This window comes from Sapajus apella, unplaced genomic scaffold (genome assembly GCF_009761245.1).
Source record: "Sapajus apella isolate SASKATOON/1434 unplaced genomic scaffold, GSC_monkey_1.0 scaffold7, whole genome shotgun sequence".
Classification (NCBI taxonomy): Eukaryota; Metazoa; Chordata; class Mammalia; order Primates; family Cebidae; genus Sapajus; species Sapajus apella.
Window position 1 is genome coordinate 39,174,054 of NW_022436947.1, and position 24,806 is coordinate 39,198,859.

Here is a 24,806-nt window from a genome sequence, read left to right on the forward strand (position 1 = left end):
TTCCCTCAACGTCCATTTTTATTAATAAAAAAATGGAACAAAATAATTGTCACACACACACACACACACACACACCCACACACACACACTCTACACTACACTTTAGAAGCCTGACTGAGGGGAAAAAACAGAAGGCTGGTGGAGAGTGAGAATTACATCAGACCTTAGAGATGGGACTTAGGAAATCAGAGTCTGAGAGGCAATTACTGAGACGGGGATTAAACCTCCAGTTTAGTGGAGTTGACTGTTCTCCTGGAAGGCAGAACAGCACAGGAGTCAAGAAGGGTTTGGATCCCAGGCTTATTGCACGCTGGTGGTGTGACCTTGAGCTTGTTTCTTAACTTACCTAAACTTCAGTTCTTTATTTTTAAAATAAACATAATTATACCTATCCTACAGGGTTATCATAAAAATTAAATCAGATATTATATATTAAGAACTTGGCACACTGTCATTAAACTCTCAATGAATGATGATGATGATGATGATGACGATGATGATGATGATTAGACAACCTATTTCATTGTAAGGTAGCTCTGTTATTAAGCTATTTTTTAAAAAAAATAATGAATCTGGCTGGGTGCAGTGGCTCACGACTGTAATCCCAGCACTTTGGGAGGCCAAGATGGGTGGACCACCTAAGGTCAGGAGTTAGAAACTAGCCTGGGCAACATGGTGAAACCCCATCTCTACTAAAAAAAAAAAATACAAAAATTAGCTGGGCATGGTGGTGGGCACCTGTAATCCCAGCTACTCAGGAGGCTGAGGCAGGAGAATTGCTTCAACCTGGGAGGTGGAGGTTGTGGTGAGCCGAGATTGCGTCATTGCACTCCAGCCTGGACAACAGAGCAAAACTCTGCCTCAAAGACCAATGGAACACAACAGAGGCCTCAGAAATAATACAACACATCTACAAACCAACTGACCTTTGACATATCTGACAAAAACAAGCAATGTGGAAATGATTCCCTGTTTAATAAATGGTGTTGGGAAAACTGGCTAGACATATGCGGAAAACTGAAACTGGACCCCTTCCTTATAACTTATACAAAAATTAACTCCAGATGGATTAAAAATGTGAACATAAGACCTGAAACCATAAAAACCCTAGAAGAAAACCTAGGCAATACCATTCAGGACATAGGCATGGGTAAGGACTTCATGACTAAAGCACCAAAAGCAATGGCAGCAAAAGCCAAAATAGACAAATGGGATCTAATTAAACTTAAGAGCTTTGTAGAGCAAAAGAAACTATCATTAGAGTGAACTGGCAACCAACAGAATGGGAAAAAAATTTTGCAATCATTTACCCATCTGACAAAGGGCTAATATCCAGAATCTACAAAGAACTTAAACACATATACAGGAAAAAAACAACACCGTCAAAAAGTGGGCGAAGGAAAAGAACAGACACTTCTCAAAAGAAGGCATTTATGCAGCCAACAAACATGAAAAAAGGCGCATCATCATTGGTCATTAGAGAAATGCAAATCAAAACCACAATGAGATACCATCTCACGCCAGTTAGAATGGCGATCATTAAAAAATCAGGAGACAACAGATGCTGGAGAAGATGCGGAGAAATAAGAACACTTTTACACTGTTGGTGGGAGCATAAATTAATTCAACCTTTGTGGAAGACAGTGTGGCGATTCCTTAAGGATCCAGAGCTAGAAATACCATTTGACCCAGCAATCCCATTACTGGGTATATACCCAAAGGATTATAAATCATTCTGTTATAAAGACACATGCACACACATGTTGATTGCGGCACTGTTGACAATAGCAAAGACTTGGAACCAACCCAAATACCCATCAATGATAGACTGGATAAAGCAGATGTGGCACATGTACACCAAGGAATACTATGTAGCCATAAAAAAAAGGATGAGTCATGTCCTTTGCAGGGCCATGGATGAAGCTGGAAACCATCATTCTCAGCAAACTGACCCAAGAACAGAAAACCAAACACCACATGTTCTCACTCATAAGTGGGTATTGAGCAATGAGAACACGTGGACACAGGGAGGGGAACATCACACATTGGGGCTTGTTGTGGGGTTGGGGGTGGCTAGAGGAGGGATAGCAGGGAGTGGGGGAATTGGGGAGGGATAGCATTAGAAGAAATACCTAATGTAGATGGCAGGGTGACAGATGTAGCAAACCACCATGGCACATGTATACCTATATAACAAACCTGCAGGTTCTGCACATGTACCCAAGAACTTAGAGTATATTTAAAAATCCAAAAAAAAAAATAATAATAATGGATCAAAATCTGTCTCTCTATAGTTGCCATCTCTTTGTGATTGTTCTCCCTTCTAAGAAACTCCAAAAAAACTGATTTAAAGAATGGCTGCTCCACCTTCTTTTTGGCAGTGATTCCATGTCTGAAGCACTTTGCATTCTTTATGTTGTAGACTTCAGCATATATTCTTATTATCCCACTATACCCCTAACAGTATCAGCTACATGAATCCTATTGCTATCATTACTTCCTGATAAGAGCCAAAAAGGGAATCATAAAACACTCAACAAAGAAAATATAGCTATGAAATTGAGAGCTGATTTGTCTTTGATGGGAGATAGTTTACAGATGCTGAATCTTCCAGACAAACTTTATAGCCTTGTTCACATACCACCTAACCTAGCCTTATTCCTTATGACTTAAAAGATATTAAAGCACCTTAATTAGGTTAAAGCGATGTAATGCCTGCTTCTTATTCTAGTACCATAGTCTACCTAGTTGCTCTAGCTTGATACTCAAACGAGCAAACAAACTTGACTCTTTCTCCTCCCCTTTCTTCTATGCAGACAAGAGGAACATTGATTCTACTGTCCAGATATTTGTCCTTTCATTCCTCTTTCTCTTCTCATGGTTGTTAGAGCTGAGGCTTCCGACAGGGAGATGACCAGCATACAGCAAACTAGCAGCCAAGGAACCAAGGCATGAAGAACCAGAACCCCACTCTCATCCTGCCCTGTGATCGACTGCTGCTTCCTGCTGATCCAACCCAAGTGGAAGCCATAGGGCAAGGGAGATCATTGGTGTAGTGAACAAAGAGAACTAGAAGGGATGGGTCTGGAAAGGAAAATGAACTTGATCCCACACATTTCTTAACTTCTTTTGTGAATTCTATTTCTCTCTCTCTCCAGAGGTATCTTTTGATCAGTTTGATCAAAATTATTTTGAACGTTGCGTGTTTGATCATGTTGCTCCCCTTTTATAACCCTTCCATTCCTCTTAAGCATGCTTTATAGTTCCCTCCTGATCAATCTCCTGGAAGCCTTTCACCTTAACTTCTGTTTCCACTTTCCTTCTCTGTTTTCTCCTAGGCTCCAGGCATAACAGACAAGCGGATGATTCTCCATGTCTTCCAGATTTAGAGACTCCCAAGGACCACAGTGCTTTCATCTTATAAGAAGAGATCCTACCTGACACAGCTCCTGGCTCATAGTAAATGCTCCACATGTGCCTGCTGAATGAACGGATGTCTGCATTTTTGCACATACTATTCTCCAAACCTGGAATGCCTAATAAATTCTTAATTTCCCTTCAGTCTCTGAATTACACTTCTGTGAAATCCAGCCTGATCTCTCCCCATGACATCTCTTCTGATGAGAGACTCACTCCTCTGTCCTTGTTCTGCAGTCTGTACTCTTTTAGCTTATCTCCAGGTGCCGTTTTAAATTGCTCACATTCCTCCATGGCTTTACCATGGTTTTACCACACTGTACATTCCTTTACGGCAGAGACTGGTATTATACATGCACAGATCCCTAGGACCTGAAAGGATTCCTGATGCATGGTGGGTACTCGGTGCACATGCCATCTGTTTACCAAGGAAAATGGACTTGATCCCATACCTTTCCTCTTCTCCAGCTTCTGTTTGTTTCAGAAAGACAGAAGGGGAGGTGGAGGAGGTATAAAAATATAAAGTAGCCTTTTTTTTTTTTTTAACCAATTACTACTTTCATTCATTTTTCCCATTTCTTAATGATATCTTGGGAAGATTATTAACTTTTAAGTAAACTTTTTGCTATAATGCATCCAGTCTCATTAAAGCCGCAATATCAAGCTTGATTTAAATCACTTTCCTTCCTCCTCCATAGAGAGGTATGGTCTGCTTCTGAATCACTGCCTCTTCCCTTGTTCATTCTTCAAGGTCTAGTTCTTCCAGTGTTTTAGGGGCATAGAGGAAAACACCCCTCACCCTTAATTTAACCGGTTGCAATTGCATGCTTTTTTGTGTTGATTGTGGCTGCTGCTCTGGTGAATGGTAAATGGCTGTTGAAGTGGCAAGCATGCAATGGCGGGCTCTTTTGTGGGATGGATGTCTGCATTCATCCTCTGGCCAGTGTAATATTTGGCTCAAGCTTGACCTCTTTCACCTCTGTCAGCTCCTGCCACATTGGAGCACTGCCCAGCCTGTTGATGCTGAGTGTTCCTTGCCCAGCAGGCAGCTCTCTTGAGTGGAGGATAGAAGACAGCTGGCTCAAGTCAGACTCCATTCTCCATGGTCACTTCAACCACAGAAATCTCACATAGCCTTGTCATGCCAAATACTCAGTGGCAATGCCTTCATTGCCATGTCTTCTCTCGCTCCTGCCATCTCCCTCCAATTCACTTCTTTCCTGTTATGACCAGCAAAGGGAGTGAGTTTACTGCCTGAGCAGATGTCCAATTTGGAAACCTGATCTCCATCTTCCTTTCTTACTGGCTACCCCAGTTTCAATGAGTGATTCTCCTGTAGTCTCCCCTTCCTTTTTCATGTGGATGGTTGTGTTACTTCTCAAACACAAATCCCAATAAGAAAAACTAACCTGAAGATTCTGTCTTCTCGTCTTCAGTGTCTGTTTATGGAGGTCAGGGTGAGAGGAGAGAGTTTGATTATAGCAGGGGAGCCCCACAGTAGCACGGAGGTAAGTTTGTGGGCCCTGGAGTCAATTCTATGAAAAATACCACTCAATATGCCCTGATAATGTTTGCTGAATAAATGAATGAGCAAGTAGATATATCTATTTTGAATAGTTGGTAATAGATGAAAATACTGATGCTGTGCAATAAGGGGCTAGGTGGATTGTGAAACAGAACAAGATTATTCGATGTCAGAAATCAGATGTAAGCCCTGGACTTCTGACTCAGGGCTAAGTGCCCCAGCCTGCCATCTTTGTATAACCTCTGCTTGTCTCAGCAAGGCATGTAGTCATAACATTAATTAATAATGCCACTTCACACATCAATAAGAGCCTTGGAAATTTACCACGAAAAATCAGTTTTGTATTTTTTAGAATTTGCAGCTCTGAATAGGGAGGAAAATGTCATTTCTGCCAGAGGCACAGCATCTTGTTCTGCTCTTATGTGAACTCACTGTCAGGCAATCCTAGAAACTGCTTCCACTAGCCTATGGGCAAAATGTCTCCTTTTCATAGAAAAATGTCACCTTTTCTTGAGGAAATGGCAGGTAGTTATTATTTTTTTTCCAAAGGAAAAATGACCTTTGCATTTTTGTTAAAAGAAAGCCCAAAACCCCTCAAGGACTTAGGCCTTGATGAAAACACTAAAAACAATTCCTTATCTTTTACATTGTACGTGAGGTTCTACTTTGTAAATTTTGAGATTACACCTGTCACCACTGATGTAGTCTGTAGGCAAATGTCAATGACCAGAAAATCCTGGCATCTTGTTTTTCACAGTGGTCACTGCATGCAGGAACCGATGCTTGTATCTCCAGCTCTTGTTGCTCCCACCTTTCTCGTGCTAGTGCGCTCACGCTCACTCTCTCTCTCTCTCTCTCTCTCTCCCTCCCTGTTAATCTCATTACTTTAACACATCAAACCCTTTATGTCCCAATCTTACACAAATCCATGAAAGACTCCTGAAAAGAACGCCAATGTTGCTACATTGCTTATCATTGTGCTTAAAATTATGTTCAATATTTTGTATTAAATTTAGAGATGTGGCAATCTAAGTCATTTTTTTCATACCAAATATTTATATTTCTGTTATTTCATGAGGGCACAGGAGAAAATATATCCAGTATTCTTTCCCACTGCTCCCCATAGTCAGAAAAGAAAATACAAAAGAAATACAACAAAGAAGAGGAGTGCAAACATTAGGACCCAACACTTTAAAACAAAGAGAGCAGGAAGATAAAGGTGATGATATGAAGAAAGACAGTTCTAGGTTATTAACCTTGGCTTCACTAAACAAAGTTCCCACTTCTTTTGTCAATATCTCATATATGTGATAGAATTTTTTCCTTTTGACAACAGTTCTTGCCATTTAAAAAAAGCAAAATCTACCTTTAAGAGTTTGATTTTCCAACAAAGTAGTAAGTTAGATGATGACACTCAAGTTTTGCCATGTGTACTCTTGTCAGTTCATGCAAACCCTCAGCTGAAGCATATGAGAGGCACATTAATTACACTGGATACAGGAATAATGTTTCTGCAGCTGCAGCAGTTTTGATATTTTCAGACTCCAGTGCACTACATCTGTAATTTCACTGGCAGCTTGCAAAAACCAGCAGAATCACACTTATACAAAGGTCTGCATGGTAATTTATCTCCTATTGACTTCAATGAAGTCTCTTCATTCAGAATACTAAGGGATTCATAATTGTGAACTGCGATCTATGACTTATCTAAAGAAAATGAAAGACACGTTTCTTGCTTCTTCTCACTTATGTTCCTCATACCTATGGATGATGATACATATGTGCATATCTATACAATTAAACCATTCACCGAGCACTTGCAAGCTCACATGACAAGCTGTAGGAATAAGCCCCAATATCCTACACAGATATATAATTCAAGGAGTATTTCTCTTAGCAGAAACATTTACCTTTCCTCATGCATGTTCCAACTATCTTACCCTCCTCAGACTTTTCTTTTTGTTATGAATCAGAATTGATTTGCTTTTATTTTTGTAGTGGATAACCATATGAAAAATGGTTTATTAGAGAGTCCGTTACTAAACAGGTGAAGATTAGTTTACTGATTTCACTAAAACATGCCTAGCAAAAAGAGATGAGCCATCTATGGCATACTTACATGGTACCTAGCCCAACTTCAGTGTCAGATAATACATACAAAGGGGTGAAATGTCCCTATTTCAGCTGCCAGTCTGCCAACAGAACACTTGTCAACATGGCACCACAATTCTGAAAATTTTCTGATACCTCTATTAAGTCTAAAATGATTTAAAGAAGCAAGAGGTGTCTTTAAATGTTCAATACAGAATCATTTTTTCTCCAGGATCCAAAGGGTGAACATCCTAAGAGTTCATAACATCTTTTCATGTATCTATTACTCCTGGACTATTACAGCTTTTAATTTATTGGAAGATAGTCTTATGGAGATTCATAATGGCTACCATTTCCAAGAGATTCCATGTGCCATGACCTAAGTATTTTAAATATAATAACTCATCTGGTGAGATGTTTGGTTAAACTAGACTAATAAAAGCTTTAAATAATTCTGTTAGGAGAACATAATCATAGAGGAATCTATGATTATTACAGCAAATCTTATGCCTCTATAGTAATCCACGTCAGACTAGTGCTGCATAGAAAGATTCATTCACTTATTTAATCAACAAGTTAAATAAATATTGATCATATATGGTCATGAAGTAAGTCTTGGGGATTTATTAATGATCAATCAGACACAGGTTGTGATCTCAATGAGCTTACAGTCAGGTTGGGGAGGCAGGGGCAGGCAAATAAGAGTTTACAATTCAGCTGAGGGAAGAGCAGATAAAAATAAGCATCGTTCATAAAAAGCAGATTGTTTCCTGATGAACCAAAGGATCAGTTCAGAGACAGGGCAGTAGGAACTGAATGAATTTGACATTGTCTATAAAAATGCATATAGTGTATACACACACACCATAGAATACAGAAGACTATGCAGCCATAAAAATAATGAAATAATGTCCTTTGCAGCAACATGGATGCAGCTGGAGGTCATTGTCCTAAGTGAATTAACACAAGAACAAAAAAACCAAATACTGCATGTTTTTACTTATAAGTGGAAGTAAACATTGGGTACCTATGGATGTGAAGATGGAAATAACAGACACGAAGGAATACAAGCATGGGGAGGGTTGGGGCAAGGACTGAGAAACTACCTACTGGGTACAATGCTCCGTACCTGGTGACAGGATCCGGCATACTCCAAATCTTAGCGTCATGCAATATATCTATGTAACAGATCTGCACATGTACCCCTGAATCTCAAAGTTGAAATTATATATAAAAATAATGCAGATGGCAGTCCAGACAGCAGAATCTGGTACATCTTTCATCTAGTTGTATCATTGTGGTTCATTGATAAAGCAAAGGAATTGGTGATTTTGAAACTACACTTAAAAAGCTAAAGTGATGAAAACTGCTTAAATGCACTTAGTTAATATTTTAGTTTGAATTTATCTTAGGCTAAACACCTCTCAGTAATATACTCACAGCCAACCACCTCCTCCTAGTATTAAATAGAAAAAGACGACATTAACCCCATATTTTCCAGACCATTTCTATTTTATTTAAGTAATAGGCTTTCAGATTTTTTAAAAATGCCAATTTCATACTCAGTAATGTACTCTGGTACTCTAACATTCCTGGTGTTATAATGTCTAGCACCATTATGAACTCTGCTGTGAGGCTAAGTAGAGGCCCCACCTATTTTTTCCTTTAGCTCCTAAGAGGGCCAGCGAGCCTTACTGCAAATTAAATATTTTGTGCAGAACAACTTAAAATATAACTAATAAATGTAAATTTAAGTGCATTGACTTTCATGACTTTAATAAGTAAAATTGTCATGAATATCATACCTCAATTACTTGTGACTTATCCAAATGGATACCAATACTGAAACTAGAAAAAACTATAAAGTAGCACACTTTGCTATATCTGCACTAAAATGATAGTAAAGTTCTTAATCCTTGGGGAGAGATGAGAACCTAGGATAAGATTTGTATAGTTATCCTTTCTTAAGTGAGCTTTTATCAGAATGTGATTTTAAATGAAGAGGGAATAAAGAGGACTGTGCAAGGCAAAAAGAAGAGAAAAGACAGAAATGAGAAAAAAGAGGAACCACAGTAACATTTGGGTTACAAAGACCTCTTTTTAAAACTCAATCTGTTGCTGGAGCATAGTATGGCATTAAGAATTGATGCAATAACATTGTTTTTAATTCCCAAGTGGTTTTGGTCTGTAGCCAAATTCAAGCACTTCTCCAGGTGTGACATATGGATCACCTATGTGTCATTATAAAAGGAGAGTAGTGGCTAGAAAGTGATCAGCGCTGCTCTCACCCTCACTGTGAGATGTCCTGTTACTGATCTGAGAAATACATTACTAGCAGTGGAAATATTAGGTATCTGAACAAAATGAAATTTTGCAAGTTAGGTGTTTTTACAAAGAACCAAGAGTAAATATATTGATGGGCTAACAAAGTTTATTTTTTGTCTACCAAAGATACTAGTATTGGCCAACTGCCTAGAAATTTATTTTCTGGCTTTTAAAGAGAGCAAAATGTTTTCATTAGCACCCAAAGTTCATAAATGTCTAAACAGGCAAAATGATGTTATATTATGAGATTTTTAGAAAATTATCTAAACGAATGTGAGTATGAATATTTTGCTAGATTAAAACCTTTTTTTTAAAAGCTGAATTCCTACAGCTACTTCCTTTATTTTTATTAGAAAGATAAAGCTAGATACGTGGTGGTTTTACTGCTTATGATATCTGGATGTGGTATTATGATTCACTATTATTTATTGCTAGCACTACAGAGAACTGAAAGGAAAAAATTATCAACACTCTGTACCAGCAAGATTGTAAGGAGGCAGAATGCCCATAAAAGTGAAAGGTGCTTTTCTCAGGGGAGTTTGCACAAACTCAGAGAACTCTGAAATAAAGCAGCCACAAGAAACATACTGCAGTAGATAAAGATTACTAAAAGCTTTTTGCTACATCTCCACCAAAAGGTTCCTCTTTCCTTGAATCCAGGCTGACCTATGACTCGCTCTGATTAAAAGAAGTAGAAAAATTGCATTTCTCTGATGAGTTCATTTGCTTCTAGGAATTGACAGACCACCTAAATGATTGATACCACCTAAATCAATGGAGTGGAGTGAAAGTGATGCTCTTCAGGATCCAGGCTAGGTCTTAAGAGGCATTACAGTCTTCCCTTTTGCTTTCTGGTTACCCTAAGCTACCTTGTTTTTGAGACTGTAGAGAGATGCTGGGCAAGATCCCAGGTGTCCCAACCATCCCAGCGAAGGCATCAAGTGTGAGTAAAGGCATCCTGTGCATCCTAGCCCCAGGAGAGCTTCATATGACTGCACCTGGGTGATGAGTCCTGAAGTAAGTCTAGTAGAAGACAACCACCCACCTGATCCTAGGTGAGATTGCAGAATCATGAGCTGATGATCTAGTGTTCTTTTACATCACTAGAGTTTGGCATAGTTTGTTAGGCAGCAATAGAAAACTAAACAAGTACATCAAAAAAGTAGAAAAGTTACATTTCTCTGATTAGTTCATTTGCTTCTGGCAATTGACAGACCACCTAAATAGTTTATACTACCTAAATGTGAACACATTTGCTGTGACAAAGGGCAGTGATGAAAGCCTGGCTGTTTCACTAAGACTTTTTAAAGAGGGCAGTTGTGGGGAGAGCCCACCTCAGCATGTGCTCAGGTTTCAAAAGGAAGCCTGCTCTGGATATAGGCTGGTTATGAAGTGGTGGAAAAACAAGCCAGAAAACATTTTCAAATGACTTCTTAGGCTTTCTTGCAGCTCTTTCTCAGGGAATGTTTAATGAGCAACCAGGAAATTTTAGTAAACTGCTAAGGAGCTTAGAATGGTTAGGAAGGGCCAAAGAACACTAGCCTGGGGTGGAGTGGGGAATTGCTGGGTGACTAATAGCGGGAAAATCAATATGGAATGACCGGCGCGAAGAAGAGAGGCAGTAACTGCTCCTGTGAGAGCAGACCCATCACCATCCACACGGGCCTCAGGTTAATCTTCGCTCTTCCTGAGAGAATAAAGGGGTAAACAAGATTTCAGATAATAATGCTATGGGACAGAGTGTCCTGAAACGGTGCGAAAAGCCCCCAAAGTGAGAAACTGCTCATACTCCAATGTCTTAGACTTATTTCTAGAATCCACTTAATGTGACTGAAACGAAAGATAAATGGAAGGATTGGGTTCTTTTCTATTGGACAGAAGACCTTAGTCTCCACCCCAAAAGTTAATCCCCACTGTTACTCACAAACACTCCTTCCAAGCAGTTCTGAGCATAGGTTTGGATGGGAGAGGGGAGGATAGGATGGAGTGTTTGCAAAGCCGTACAGTAGGTGAGAAAGGAAATCTTCTTGCTACTACTACAGGCAGTCATTCTCATACTCCATTGGGCATAACATGTGAATATCAAAGACTTTTGGTTCAAGATAACAGATTGAACACACATCTGTCTCTTTAACAAGGACTTTAAAATAGATAAACCCACAGCAGTGAGGAGATCCCGAGAAAGACTGCTATAAGACAAGACAATACAAGAGAAATCTGGAATATGGAATGTCAATAAAGGCATGACAGCAGTGGTATCACAACTTTGGAAAGTATATGCCAGAACAGGGGCTGGCAAACTAAGACCCATGAGGCAAAACCTGCTGCCACCTGTATTTGTCATAAAGTTTTATTGGGACGCAGCCATACCCACTTGTTTACATGTTGTCTAGGGCTGCTTTCACCGTAGCAGAGTTGAACAGTTGTAACAGAGACCATCCCGTCTGCAAAACCTAAAATGTTTTACCTGAGTATTTATTAACATTTGACCCTTTACATAGTTTGCTCAGTTTGGTTCTGGTGTCTTCTTGGCTGGGAGGGCAGCATGGACAGGAAGGACTCTTCAGTTGCTCCACAGAACCCGAGAAGGGCCAGGGATTTGGAAACATCTGATGCGAGTATATGGAGGATCTGCCAGCCATTTGCCTGCATGCACGACTCCCACCACACACCCAAGTCAGAGAATGAGGGTGTCTCCAAAACAGAAAGAAAAAAGCCCCATAGAACAGATTAGACTTTCATATTCTGTCCCTGCTTCATAAGCCTAAAAAAAATCTGACTAGTCTTCAAACTCTGCCACAAATGTTGGACTCCCGAGTAGCTTTACAGGATTTCACACTTAAATATGGAAACCTGGAATCATTAGACATGTGAGCACCACATTCTAGTAAAATAAAGATATGTTAGAGAAAGAGGATATGGATAGGAATAACAGTGGACTGTGTTTGGGAAAGATATAATGCCAAGTTCATAAGTGTCAGCTGTGTAACCACCCTACTAGACAGGGGTAGGATGACAAAAAAAATGACCAGAAGAAAAAAAGAACCTCCATAGTACCTAACACAATGACACTTTTGGGGGAAAATATGTATATTTTAAGAAAGATATTGCAATAAAGAAAGAGTATAAAACTCCAAAAAGATGTTTAAGGGAAACAAGATATTTATGGTACATTACCGGGCTCAGTGAAAAATGTACAAAGCCATAATAATTCAAACACTATGCAAATTTCACTAAAATTAGTTGTAAAGCTCTATTGGGAGGATGTAGGAGGGTTAAATGATGCTAAAGCTTCATTTCTTTTTAAAGGAAATTAAATAAAGGTCACGTCTAAACTGTTAAATCAAGACAACTGTATAAGCATATTCATTGGAAGTATGAAGGTAGCTACCAAAAGAAATATCTAAAAGAATATAAATTAATCCATTGTCTCTGGAATATAGGTCTAGAGGGTGGGAAGGGAGAGGATGGAGACATTTTAAGCATTATACATATGTTAATCCTTTTTTATTTACCATGAACATGTATTGCTTCAACAATTAAAAAAAATATATATATATATATGCATACTATTGAACCCTCCTTCTAGAAATCTAGAATCAGTAGGTCTAGGGGCACAGGAATTTGTATTTTTAAAAAGCTCTCCAAGTGGTTCTTACAAAGTTAATCTTGTGCCTTTACTTTCAGAAGCACAGATAGAGGGTAGCAACCAGTAAAACAGCGGTAACATCTATCTGCTCAAGTGGAGAGGCACCAGGGTCTAAGGAATTCTAGGATGGGCTGGGCATGGTGGCTTAGAACTGTAATATTGGCATTTTGGGAGGCTGAGGCAGGGGCCTTGCTTCAGGCCTGGAGTTTGAGAATAGCCTACACAACAAAGTGACACCTTGTCTCTATAGAAATTTTAAAGAAATTATTGAGGCATGGTGGTACAAGCATGTGGTCCCAGCAACTTGGAGGCTGACGCAGGAGGATGGCTTGAGCCCAGGAGCTGGAGGCTGCAGTGAGCAATGATTGTGCCACTATATTCCAGTCTGGGTGACAGAGTGAGACTTTGTCAAGAAGAAGATGATGAAAAGCAAGAAGAAAGAAGAGCGAAGAAAGAAACAAGAAGAAGAAGAAAAAAAAGAGAAAGATGAAGAATGCTAAAATGTTTGCATGTTTTTTTCTCAGAATACTTTCTTGTGATTTTACTAATAAAATGGATAATTACTAAAAGAGGGCAAATAAAAATGAACAGGTTGTGAGTTACTTCATAATTCAACCCCTGCTTACGGAAGCACTTCACGAGGGTTAGCTCTCTTCTCTCTTGTATATATTGCAAACCACAAGCTTTGATTCAAAAACTAGCCTGGGGAAAAGCACAAAACATCATGTAAAGACAGAAGCTTTTTAACTGAAGGATGTTAGATAAATAACTATTTTTCAGACTCTGTGGTTTCTGTGTAAGCCATGTTACATCAAACTTGATTTTTAAAATACTTTAAAGAATGTAATCAGGGTCTCTGGTGTTTACAAACGATTGCTGGGATGTGCAGAATACTTAATAATCAGAACTCAGAGGGTTTCTGGGCACTATGGTAATTCTTCCTGAGAAACCTTCTAGAACATCATAGGACCATTGGGATTGGTTCAAATAGTTATCAAAAAGCAGCCAAAGGCACACTGCCCTCATTTTCCCCTGTTCTCCATCCCTTCCCAGGAGTGAGTGCCGACTAAGAAAGAAATAATTCCCAACTCCACCCTTGCTTCTCTTGTACAGGACCCTGGGTCAAACTTTTTGGTACAGTGGATTTTCCTTTGTGTCTATAAAAACTACTGACATCTCTTTGCCTAAATGAGAGATCACCTAGAGCTGGAGAAGTTGATTAAAATATTTTCATGTTTATTTCAATGTCAAATGAGACTGCTCACCTTTTAAATACCAATGACTTATCCTTTATATCTGTAGTATCTATTATTTAATTTTTGAGGTTCACTGGATAAAGTCATAGTAAAAAAGAATATTAATTTTGTCTTTTCCATGTACTTGTCTTTTAAATTTGGTCCAGAAACGGAAAAACTGGTTTGTGCTTCAGTGGTCAGCTACATTGTCCAATTAGCATTGACTAGGCTATACTGTAAAAGAGGAATTCAGCCTATTCAAATTTCATTTCTTTGTTTTCAAGAGCATCCATCCACCCATCCATCCATCCATCCGAGAAGTATTTATGAGAACCTCCTATTTGCCCAGCACTTTTTTAAGTTCCACGAACATATAAGTAAACAAAATATTAGCCATAGAGTAAACCTCTATGCCAAATGGGCTAAAAATTAGTTGAAAATTTCTATGAGAATAGTTTTAATTACAGGTATATGTGTATATCTGATATTTTTGGCTTTTTAAATTTGAGGATATGTGACACTATACTGTCCTCCAATGTTTGCTACAAGTCTAAGTAGTTCATCTTTACCATTTATAATTATCATTTTGCTCTATACTTCACCATGAATCCACACTAAAGGTGAAACATTAATGTACACGGTGACAGCATAGCCCCTTTTCTAGGCATTTCTTACTACTGTGCCTCTCTGCATGTACTGTTTCCTCTTCCCATGATCTTCCTCTCTTGTCTGCCTAGCAGATACTTATTCATCATTCAAAACTCTTTCAGACATCATCTTCTCTTTGAAGTCTTCCCTAAGCACCTCCCAGCAGAACTGATCCCCACTTCCTCTGTACTACTGTTGTACTTACGTACATATTTTTATTATTGCATTGATATAAATATTCATTAACATGTCACTGGAAAACTTCTTGAATGTAGAAACATTTGTCTCATTTTTACATCCCTAGTAATTTAGGATTTGCTAGTAATTAGCAAAATGTCTGGCACGTTCACTAAATATTTGCTGAATTGGACTGAAGAGCCATTCCCTCTCTTATAACATGTGGGATGTCACAGAAATGTGTTTTTACATGTGATTTTAAATTATCTCACAATTACAGCTAAACATTTTAAATTTTTTGAATATTTAACAAGACTTACTTTTTGTTTTATAAACTCTTATCCAATGAGAGACATTATCATCCCCACAAGAGCCTAATAAAATTATGCACTTAGCAATATACTTTAAAAATTTTCTGTTGCTTAGCCATGAGTGATGATGCATGCCTGGAGTCCCAACTATTTGGGAGGCTGAGGCAGGGCAATCGTGTGAGCACAGGGGTTTGGGTCCAGCCTGGGCAGAATATCATGACCCCATCTCTTGAGGAAAAAAAAAAACAAAAAAACTTCTGTTTTTCAATCCTTCTACTCTCCTGACTTTGTGCCAGTATTGTGGTGACTATGGGCCCATTATATTTTGTTTCAATTACTTGTTTATGTGCCTGTGGCCTCTCCTAGATTTGAACGCCTTGAGAAACAGGACTATGTTCTTCCCATTTTTATAGCCCTGTTGCACTGCAATGACTATGAGAGGGAGGTGCTTAGCAAGTTAAATGCACAGAAGACTAAAAATGCATGATGGTGAACAGAATCATATCTTTGGTTCTTTTCTCTCCCCTAGGACCTGCTTTGTGATTATCTTAAATGAAGACAGTCTGCTCGATTCTAAATAAAGCTTTGACTTTGTTGTTGAATAAAGCTAACTGAGACGGTGTGGGTGTGGCAAACTAGCAAAATGAGTAAAAAAGAAAAAAGATTTTCTATGCAAATATTTGTATTTTGTCTTTTAAGTTTACACTGAATTAAGTCTCTCCCAGTTTTAAAACATAAAATAGTGGAAAGAAAAATAACTACATGCTTATTATAAAAAAATAGTTTTGTGAAATATTTCACTGAAGTTCAAAAGCATTGGGGAATCTTTCCCCTCTCCTAAGATGATATTAGTCCCATAATTTTCTTTTATCCTAGTCAATAGGGTAATTTTTGTTGAAACATTTGATGTTTGTGGGGTTTTGGCAACATGAAGTTGTGGATGCTCAGTAAAATATCACCAAATGAATGGCAGCATGGACACCCTCTATCTCACTCTAGGAGAAAATTATGTACAAGTGACTTTTATAATGGTAGTGTTCAGAAACATGGTGAGTTAGTTTTGAAGCTTCATCTCAACTTTTAAGGAGATATGACATCTATTATACGCATTATTACTCACAAGTGAGTGGCAGAGACAAATATGAGGATACCTTAAAAAGTTATTTATACAGAAACTCTATGGTAAACGGCAATACAGCATTGGTGATATTTAAAATGAAAAATGTCAGACGAACACCTCAATTTTGTGTTGTTTCTCTATACACAAACCACTTTAAAATCTATGGAAGAACAATTCATATATGCTTTGGTCATAAAAATGGCAGAACTCTTTCTCCAAAGTAATTCTCTAATTTTTGTATATACTAGAACACATTTTCAGAAAGTCGATATCATAAACTAAATCAATGCAAAAAACATGACAATGGTGATAGAGCATATTTCTTTAGAGATGTGTTAACTGTACTTTATAATATATTCTAAGGCACTTAAAAATTACACTATAAAAATCTTGAATCAGCACTTAAAATACATAAGGTCAAATTTAATTTCTTCATTGTTTTCTAGATAAGGAAATTAATATTTATAAGTTATGGGACTTATCCAAGACCATGGGCCAGGCAAGAAAATTTAAAATCAGACTGTGAAACCAAACCTCGTTCAATACTTTTTCCTTTACTCTGTACAATTTTCATATTTTATATGTTCCTGCCCTTAGCAATTTGCCTCTGTATTTCCACATGAAATAAATTTCAATTATAATTTGAGTAGACATCTGAGTAATTATATATGAAAAATAATTTTTAAGGACTAGAAAATACCCATATAGTAAAACATTGTATGGGGGCTTATACCAACTTATACCAGTTTAAAATTTGTTCTATAAGATGAGCATGTATATTTCAATAACTAGCCGGGATGATTTAGCATGAGAATATTATAAGATTAACACAGATTTTAAAATATTGTGGCTGAATATAAGTTAGAAAAGTGTGAAATGTTAATTACACCCCTAAGAACAAACGCTAGATATAAATTAGACAAGTGTCAATCTCAAGAGTCCATTGAAGCCAGCAAACAGAAGGGGCAGTCTAAAAATATAAGGCAAAAATTATATTCAAAATTGTTTCCAAATTAACTCAACTTGATATTTTTTAACTTAGGGAAACATAATTTATACTTTATGCTTTTCCTAAACTGAAGTGACCTTTGTCTTTTGAATAAAAACACAAAAGAAGCTGCTTATATTCGCCTTTAGAAAAAAAATGTTGCAAAACAATTTTCGAAAGCATCAAGGACCTTACCTGTTTCCATTTTTCCATCCTGTGCTGCAGGCCCATCCGGAATCACACTTTTCACCTGCAGAAACTCGTCAGGCTCGTCTCCACCAATTATGGTAAATCCAAAACCCATGTTGCTCTTTTTTAGGGTGGTGCTGAGGAATGTTCCCTTCAACTGGGATGCATCCCGGGTGAAGAGTGGTTTTTCTACATTGGCCAATATAAGTTAAAAAAGAAAAAGGCATGTTTAAGGCAAGTTCTCAGACAAGAGAAAGCCAGCCGCTGAGCAGCAACAATCCCAGGGGTAAATGTGGGGGGTCTTAGCAAATGCAAGCAGGTGGCGACTGCAAGAGGAGCAAAACTATCAGAACTTCCTACAGGTGAAAAGCAGTCCCAAGCATCCAGGGAAAGATGAAAAGCTGTTTGGTTTGGAGACAGACTTTTTGTCAAATCAGTTTCCATTCATTAATTTAGCCTTCTTGGGCTTAAAAAAGGCTGTGTCAACAGGGTGCCAGAGCCTTCAGAGAAAGAGGAACAAGGAGCTCAAATCATACAGACACATCTGGATCTGTTCCTCTTGTTATGAAAGATTCCGGGTAGGAGGTATGTGTCAGTGGCCGATTCTAAACTAAGCCTTGAAGAAATAAGGGTAGAAAAATAAAATGGACTTGTGATTTTTTTAAGTGAATGAGAGCACAACATTTCAGCATGTACAGCATAGCAAACAGAGAAGCAGTGGAACGTGATCACATATTCAAAGGTCCAGGTTGCTTAGAAAGAGTACCTGTATGTGGGACTGACTTTTGTTTACACCCCTCTATTGTGAGGTACTGTGAAGATAACTAGATATATAAATTGCTATTGGCTCCCATAGTGTTTAGTATACTCTAAAATGCGAGCAAAAGGCAAGCCAATGTTTTTAGATATAATTATGAATGTAAAGGTAACACATTTTGTAACAATATGTTGATAGATTCAAATCATACGGCTGCCTGAATAATTTGAATAAGCAGCCGTATAGATTTACCTGCTAATTTATTATATGATATGCTTTTCCAGCTACAATCTGTAACAAATATATTCCTAACCATAATAAGTGCTTTAAAAATAACAGTCATACTAGGAAATGGAATTAATATCTGCTTTAAATTCCATCAGATAAATATTTTATGATTCTTTAAAAATGTGTTATATTTAGGTGATCTGATTTAATATTTGTAATAGCCAAATTGTACATTGTAACTCAGTTAAGTATTCTGCATGATACCTTTTCTTGTTACATTTTGGGTGGTATGAAATCAACTCTAAGAAAATGAGTCATTCTCTTACGCTTTTACTTTTTCTGTTCACTTACATGTCACGTGTATCTTTATTAAAAACAGAGCTTCTTTAAAATAAATAAAAACCATAATATTTTCTTCTATGTTTTATCAAACTAAAGTTTATAATTGGAGAGAAGCTCATCAGGAGACCTTTACATTCATTTAATTATGCTGTAGTATATGGCGTGAAAATTAGCAGGCAAGCCTAGACCTCCCGACTCCAAAGGCTCTTTGGTGCTTTTATTTAGAAGCCCACTAGCTGTGAAAAGTTTGTGCAGCAACTCATCCCACTACGTGGCTCCCAGGTGTAGTCAGGCCCCGAAAGCAGCCCTGGGACATACCGAACAGCCAGGGCCTCCCTGCTGGGTCACGCTGATAGTAAGACAAGTCATCCACACTGCGCGACCTCTCCGGGGCAGCGCGGGGGCAGATGGATTTGGGCCTAGGTAATGTCGATGAGGAGCTGTCTACGTCACAAAGGAGAACAAGCCTCATTCTTGTGCTTGGTCTTTTAAGGACAAACTTATGAGTCTCTATGAATCTCTGCAGTTTACAGTGCCACTATCAAAATCCATTCATCTCTACCTGGCGACATGCTGTACATTCCTACAAGGTACTGCCTGAGGCTTTAACTTCATCTGTGGTTGCTAAAGGCATTAGTTTAGAGAGAAAGCAAACATCCAGCTAAAGCTAATAGAAGGGTCTGGAGAAAGCAAATCAATTTTTCAAAATGGTCCAAGCTACAGACATATTTGGAAGAGCAGGCAGTTTGACAGACAATTTTCCCTTTGAAACATCACATGCTGACAGGTATCATACCTCGGAAACCTGGGGCCTGCAGAGGCTTTGTTCCAAGTTCTGTGTGGGGCATGTTATGTTGCTGTAGCTTCCTTTTTGCTTCCAGGACAGGATTTTCAAACTGTGTTCTTCTATTTATGTGGCTAAAAAAGAAAATTTCAAATTAGGACAACAGTGGGGCAAAGTCATTTAAAAGGCCATATGTATGGCTCTAGACAGAGCAGGTGATTAAGGGTCACCTTATCTGATTACAGTCAAGTGCCTCACCCAGCATGCGGTCAGGCTCCAGACCAGGCTGGCCTGTGTACAACACACATTTCTGTGACAAGTGCTGAGTTCTCAAAGGGTCCATCATATGCCATTCTGCTTACATTATACATGATTCAGCCAAAAGAACTAGAATGTGCACTGGCTTTCTGGTCTACTGTGTTCCTTTGAGGTGAGTTTGATGTATAAAAATAAGTGGTGAAGAAATTTATACTGAGTGGTGTTGAAGAAAACAGCATCATCTGAGCTTTGCAAAGTCACCATATCCAACAGGATACGTGGGAGGTAAATTCATTGATAGAGTGTAGCAACCAGTCTGCACTGTTTAGAGTTAGTACTGGATTGAGAGACTGGGATCCTGGAGAAAGACTCCCAAGATGTTTGCAGAAATTACAGAATACATATACAGGACAGTTTATGCTGACATCAATGTAAAGTAGAGAATTCATATTCTACATCATGAGATGGCAAACTTGTAGGTATCAGACACAGAGTGGCTTAAAGCAGCTGTGGCCCAGCTAAACTGAGAGCTTATAGCTTAAGCAAAATGTGAATTCCTGTATAGCACGCTGTTTGATTTTTAGAGTTCCTTATCTGTGGGAAGAGTAGGAACGAACATGCCTGCTTAGTGGTGGCCCTATGGTGCTCTTTCTCTAGAATATAAACACCTCATGAGAGGGCTGGCATATATATTGATTTTGGTTCTTTGTACAAACTGAAATAGAATTATGGCAGTCAAGTATGAAGAGGAGAGAAGGGATAGAGGAGAAATTGACAAATACTGAGTACTTAACTCTTGGCTAGTTACTATATTTAATTTTCCTCAGTGAGGCCTCATAACAAAACAGACTTGAATTCTAATTATTCACCTTTTAAAGGCAATGAGACTGACACATGGAGAGATCGGATTATTTGCTCTAAATCACGTCTCGTAAGTGGAAAGGCTGGACTTGGCCGTGTTCATTTCTAAAACGAATCTCTACACAGTTTTTTCTTTTTGATATATGATTTCACACTGTTAAATGCACACATACTTATTGTGTGTGTACACCCCTCATGGCCCCAACACAAACCACTTATAGCTTCAGAAAGGAAAAGAGATAGAAGCAGAAACATCTCAACAACCAATTTTCTAACACTATGAATCAGATCATTCCAAAGCAGTGCCCAGAAACATGGTAAGCCAACTGCAATATCTAATTCTTTCCTCATGGGAGACAGGGTAAGGTAGCTGCCTGCCCTACAGGCTGTGCAGTCAATCAGTCCTGTATTCAAATTCCAGCTCTACCACTTGACCAGCAGTATGACCATGGGTGAGTTATCGAACCTGAGTTTTAGTGTCTTAATCTGTAATACCAGCATAATGCCTCCTTCCTGGGGTGGTTGTGAGCAGTATGTGAAATAATGAATATTAACACATGGCTTTGAGTAGACATGCTCAATAATTAGTACCAGCTTGTATCACCATCATCATCTTAATCATCACCATCACTGTCATTATTTTTTGTCCATAAGAAAGGCTTTATTGGGGGATCTTTAGAAGCACTGGGTCCTTACTCTAACTGCCTCTGGTGTTGTTTAGGAAGGGAGTGCTTATAACAGTGCTCTTTGTTAATGAAACTCATTTGTAAAAGGTTCAAAGTACAACCATCTGTGTGAAATTATTTTCACCGGAAGTAAAATGCTGTTGCAATGCTCTCATGCACCCAGGTCTTGTGCATTGTGACTGTGGTGCACAGTGAACTAATAATACCTGTGCCTGTAAAGCATGTGAGCTTCCAAAGCTTCTTTACCCTGTAAACTCTAACACTGCCATCCTGTTTTGGAAGGACCAGTGTTTGATGCCTGTTTTCCTGTTTCTCCATTATTACGTAACTTCCTTACCAAAATCCTCTGAAACCTTCCCATTACCTAAACATACACTGTTCCTGATCTTGCCCTCACTCATTTCTGTAGCTTCACCTTTGGCCGCATCACTACATGTGCCCTCTATTTTGAACATACTCTGATCAGTGACTCTCTATCAAACCTCTTATCTGTCCTTAAGAGATTCAGTATATAAATGGTGCAGCACTTGAAGCAAGACAACCTGAGTCTCAGGTGGCATCTTGGGCAAATTTCTAACTCTCTAAACTTCAATATTTTTATCTGTGAGATGGGGACATTAGTAGCTACATCGTGGGTTGCTGTGAGGATAAGAAAAATGTTCACAAGGTTTGTATTTCCCTTAGATACCCAGGAAGAACCCAAGAATGAAGGTATGGTTGTAATTTTTTAGAGATGTAGTTATTTCTTATTACTGTTATTGAAGTGTTGCATGGTCATCGCCGTTACTCTGATGATGCTTTTCCTATCTCTCCTATGTCTCCTTCCCTAACCCCTCCCAGACTCATTTCCTGCCTGTGTCATGCCCTTCCCCCTTGGATTCTCAGAAAACTTTGAACAGACTTCTCTCATGGCAGTTTGTTTACTTAAAAAAAAAATCCATCCACTCAAGCATTTATCCTATGAGTAACAAGTAATCCAGTTATATTCCTTAAGTTATTAAAAAATACACAATTAAGTAATTATTGATTATAGTCACTATTCACTTATTTTCTTATATACCACTTCATCATTAAGAGGATTTGAGGACAACAACAACAAAAGTAAACAAAATTAGGGTGAAGTTAGTTGAATTTAGATGGGAGATCAATAGACAGAATTGACAAAGTAGGTTCCTATTTGTTTACTAGAGTTTTACTGCAAATTAGCTTTCAGCTTTTAAGTTGCTAATTCCACCAATTACACTATTCAGAGTATTTAAGATGCACTCAAGCCAGTTGTTTAGAAGGACATAGTATTCCTGTTACTAGGTCTTATGTGACATTCCTTTCCCAATTTTGAATAAAGAGATTTCTGTGACGTAGTATACAGCATCCTAAATGATAATTTTACAGTAATAAATTTCATAGGCTATACTAACTTTATTACAATGTATTTTAATGATTAATTTTCATGCTGATTTCCTTCCCTAGATTGTGTACTCCTATATACAGGTTACATGTGTTATTTATCTTTGCATAGTGAGCATCCAACACAATGAATGAAAAATACTTTTTTTTTTGTTAAATAAATGATGAATGTGTGTTTTAAAACATTTATTTTCAAACATGTATGTCAATAGCTTTAAGAAACCAAGAAACAGCTTTGAAATGTTCTAGGATATCAACTTTTCTTGTTTCCTATCTGCTCTAAATCCGTCTTTGCATAACTTTATCCTTAGAAAATACATTGCAGAACTTTTTGGGATGCAGTTACACATACAACAGAGTTCCTCCAACTTGCCACCTGCATATAATTATTTTCTTAGAAAAGTTAATGTGTAGCCACCTGCTTTATGGTCACATGAGTTTCCAGAGTTCACAGAGAATGAAAATACCAGTGAATGAGTTTGGCAGGCCTTGGGCCACACAGGCAGCAGAAGCAGGATATGGCTGTAGCACCATAAGCTAATTGCTGCAGAACATTTACATTGTCACAAATGAAGTCATTCATTTGAAACTTACAATGCTCACAAGCTCTAAAAGACTTATCACAAAGAAATGTGATTGTAGTTGAATAGAAACTTGTCTTCCTTATGCTTCCAAAATGAATAGTTTCAAGTTTCAGCAAGGATTGGGGGTCTTACAATGTGCACAAAAAAGATGTGAATGACAAATGCCATCCTTCTCATTGTTTAGGCTCTGTGAGATAAGTACTAGCTATTTCATCTAACTTCCATACAGAAGAAGAAGCTGGGAAGCTACCAAGAGTTCTTGCTATTTAATTATATCTAGTCTATTGTCATATGTAGCTGAGAATCTTTAGCTATTAAAAGCTAAGAGAGTAAGAGTCATATTCTGAAGTGGGTATATCTTAACGACTCCATTTTCTCTTTACAGAAGAGGAAGACTGCTGATGAGAGATGCTTCCAAATTAAAATGGTAAAGGGCTCAGAATATTCAAGGATGAGATTCCATTGTCTGATCTCTTTGTCCTTACATTCACTTATCTGCAGTCTGACTCTCCTCTCACCACGGAATAGAAACTTCAGAGTAAGTTCCTATGTGGCAGTGCTTTGAAATTCCAGATGCACTGGAGAGCTTCAAAAACAAACAAACAAGCAAACAGAAAACAGAAGACTCAGGCCCACCCTAAATCAAGTGATTCATAATTTCAGAATGAGATACACAGGCATTGGCATTTTTTTAATAGAAAGCTTCCCAGGTGTCCCTAGTGTGCAGCTAGGGCTGTGATCCCCCGAGTTAGAAGCTGAGGCTGTGTGAAGAGGTGTTGCATAAGGAGTATCTAGCCGGATAAGATTTATGCAGAAGTCTCTTTTTGTGTATATGGCTTCGGGGAGGATTAGGAAATACAACTTTGCTCCTGAAGAGGACTTCTCCCATCAGAATTTTCAGACAAGCACTGAGGGAAGGAAATATTTGAAGCTGATTAGAGGATATGCTGCCAAAGCTAGTCCCTGGTCAGGGTCCTGTTGCCTGCCATTTTCTTCATTGTGGAGATGGAGTGGAGGAATCAGGAGGAATGTCGTACATACTGAGCCTATCAGTATGCAGAGGGCAGATTTGCTGAAGGTTATCAAAGCCATCACCCGACCCTCACCATCCATGCTCTCTGTATATCTCGGTCTGTTCATAACCCACCTTGCTTCTGGAGTTTTTGGAGAGAGGCTCTTTTAGTGTATAGTCATGAATGACATCTTTGCACCCACAGGTTACTA

General features: G+C 38.3%; 1 protein-coding gene across 17 annotated transcripts in view; it reads right to left on the reverse strand.

The window, feature by feature from the left end:
• MAGI2 (membrane associated guanylate kinase, WW and PDZ domain containing 2) overlaps positions 1–24,806 on the reverse strand; it is a 1,439,413-nt gene that overhangs the window by 304,917 nt on the left and 1,109,690 nt on the right. For 10 of the 17 annotated variants that reach the window (XM_032275750.1, XM_032275745.1, XM_032275743.1 and 7 more), the window contains 3 exons: positions 19,800–19,920; positions 19,321–19,450; positions 17,682–17,864 (listed from right to left, as the gene is read on the reverse strand). In XM_032275750.1, coding sequence (XP_032131641.1) covers positions 17,682–17,864; positions 19,321–19,450; positions 19,800–19,920 — 434 coding nt within the window. Of the gene's footprint in view, positions 1–17,681; positions 17,865–19,320; positions 19,451–19,798; positions 19,921–24,806 lie in introns of all 17 variants that reach the window. The other 7 variants (XM_032275749.1, XM_032275751.1, XM_032275748.1 and 4 more) reach the window with 3 other exon arrangements.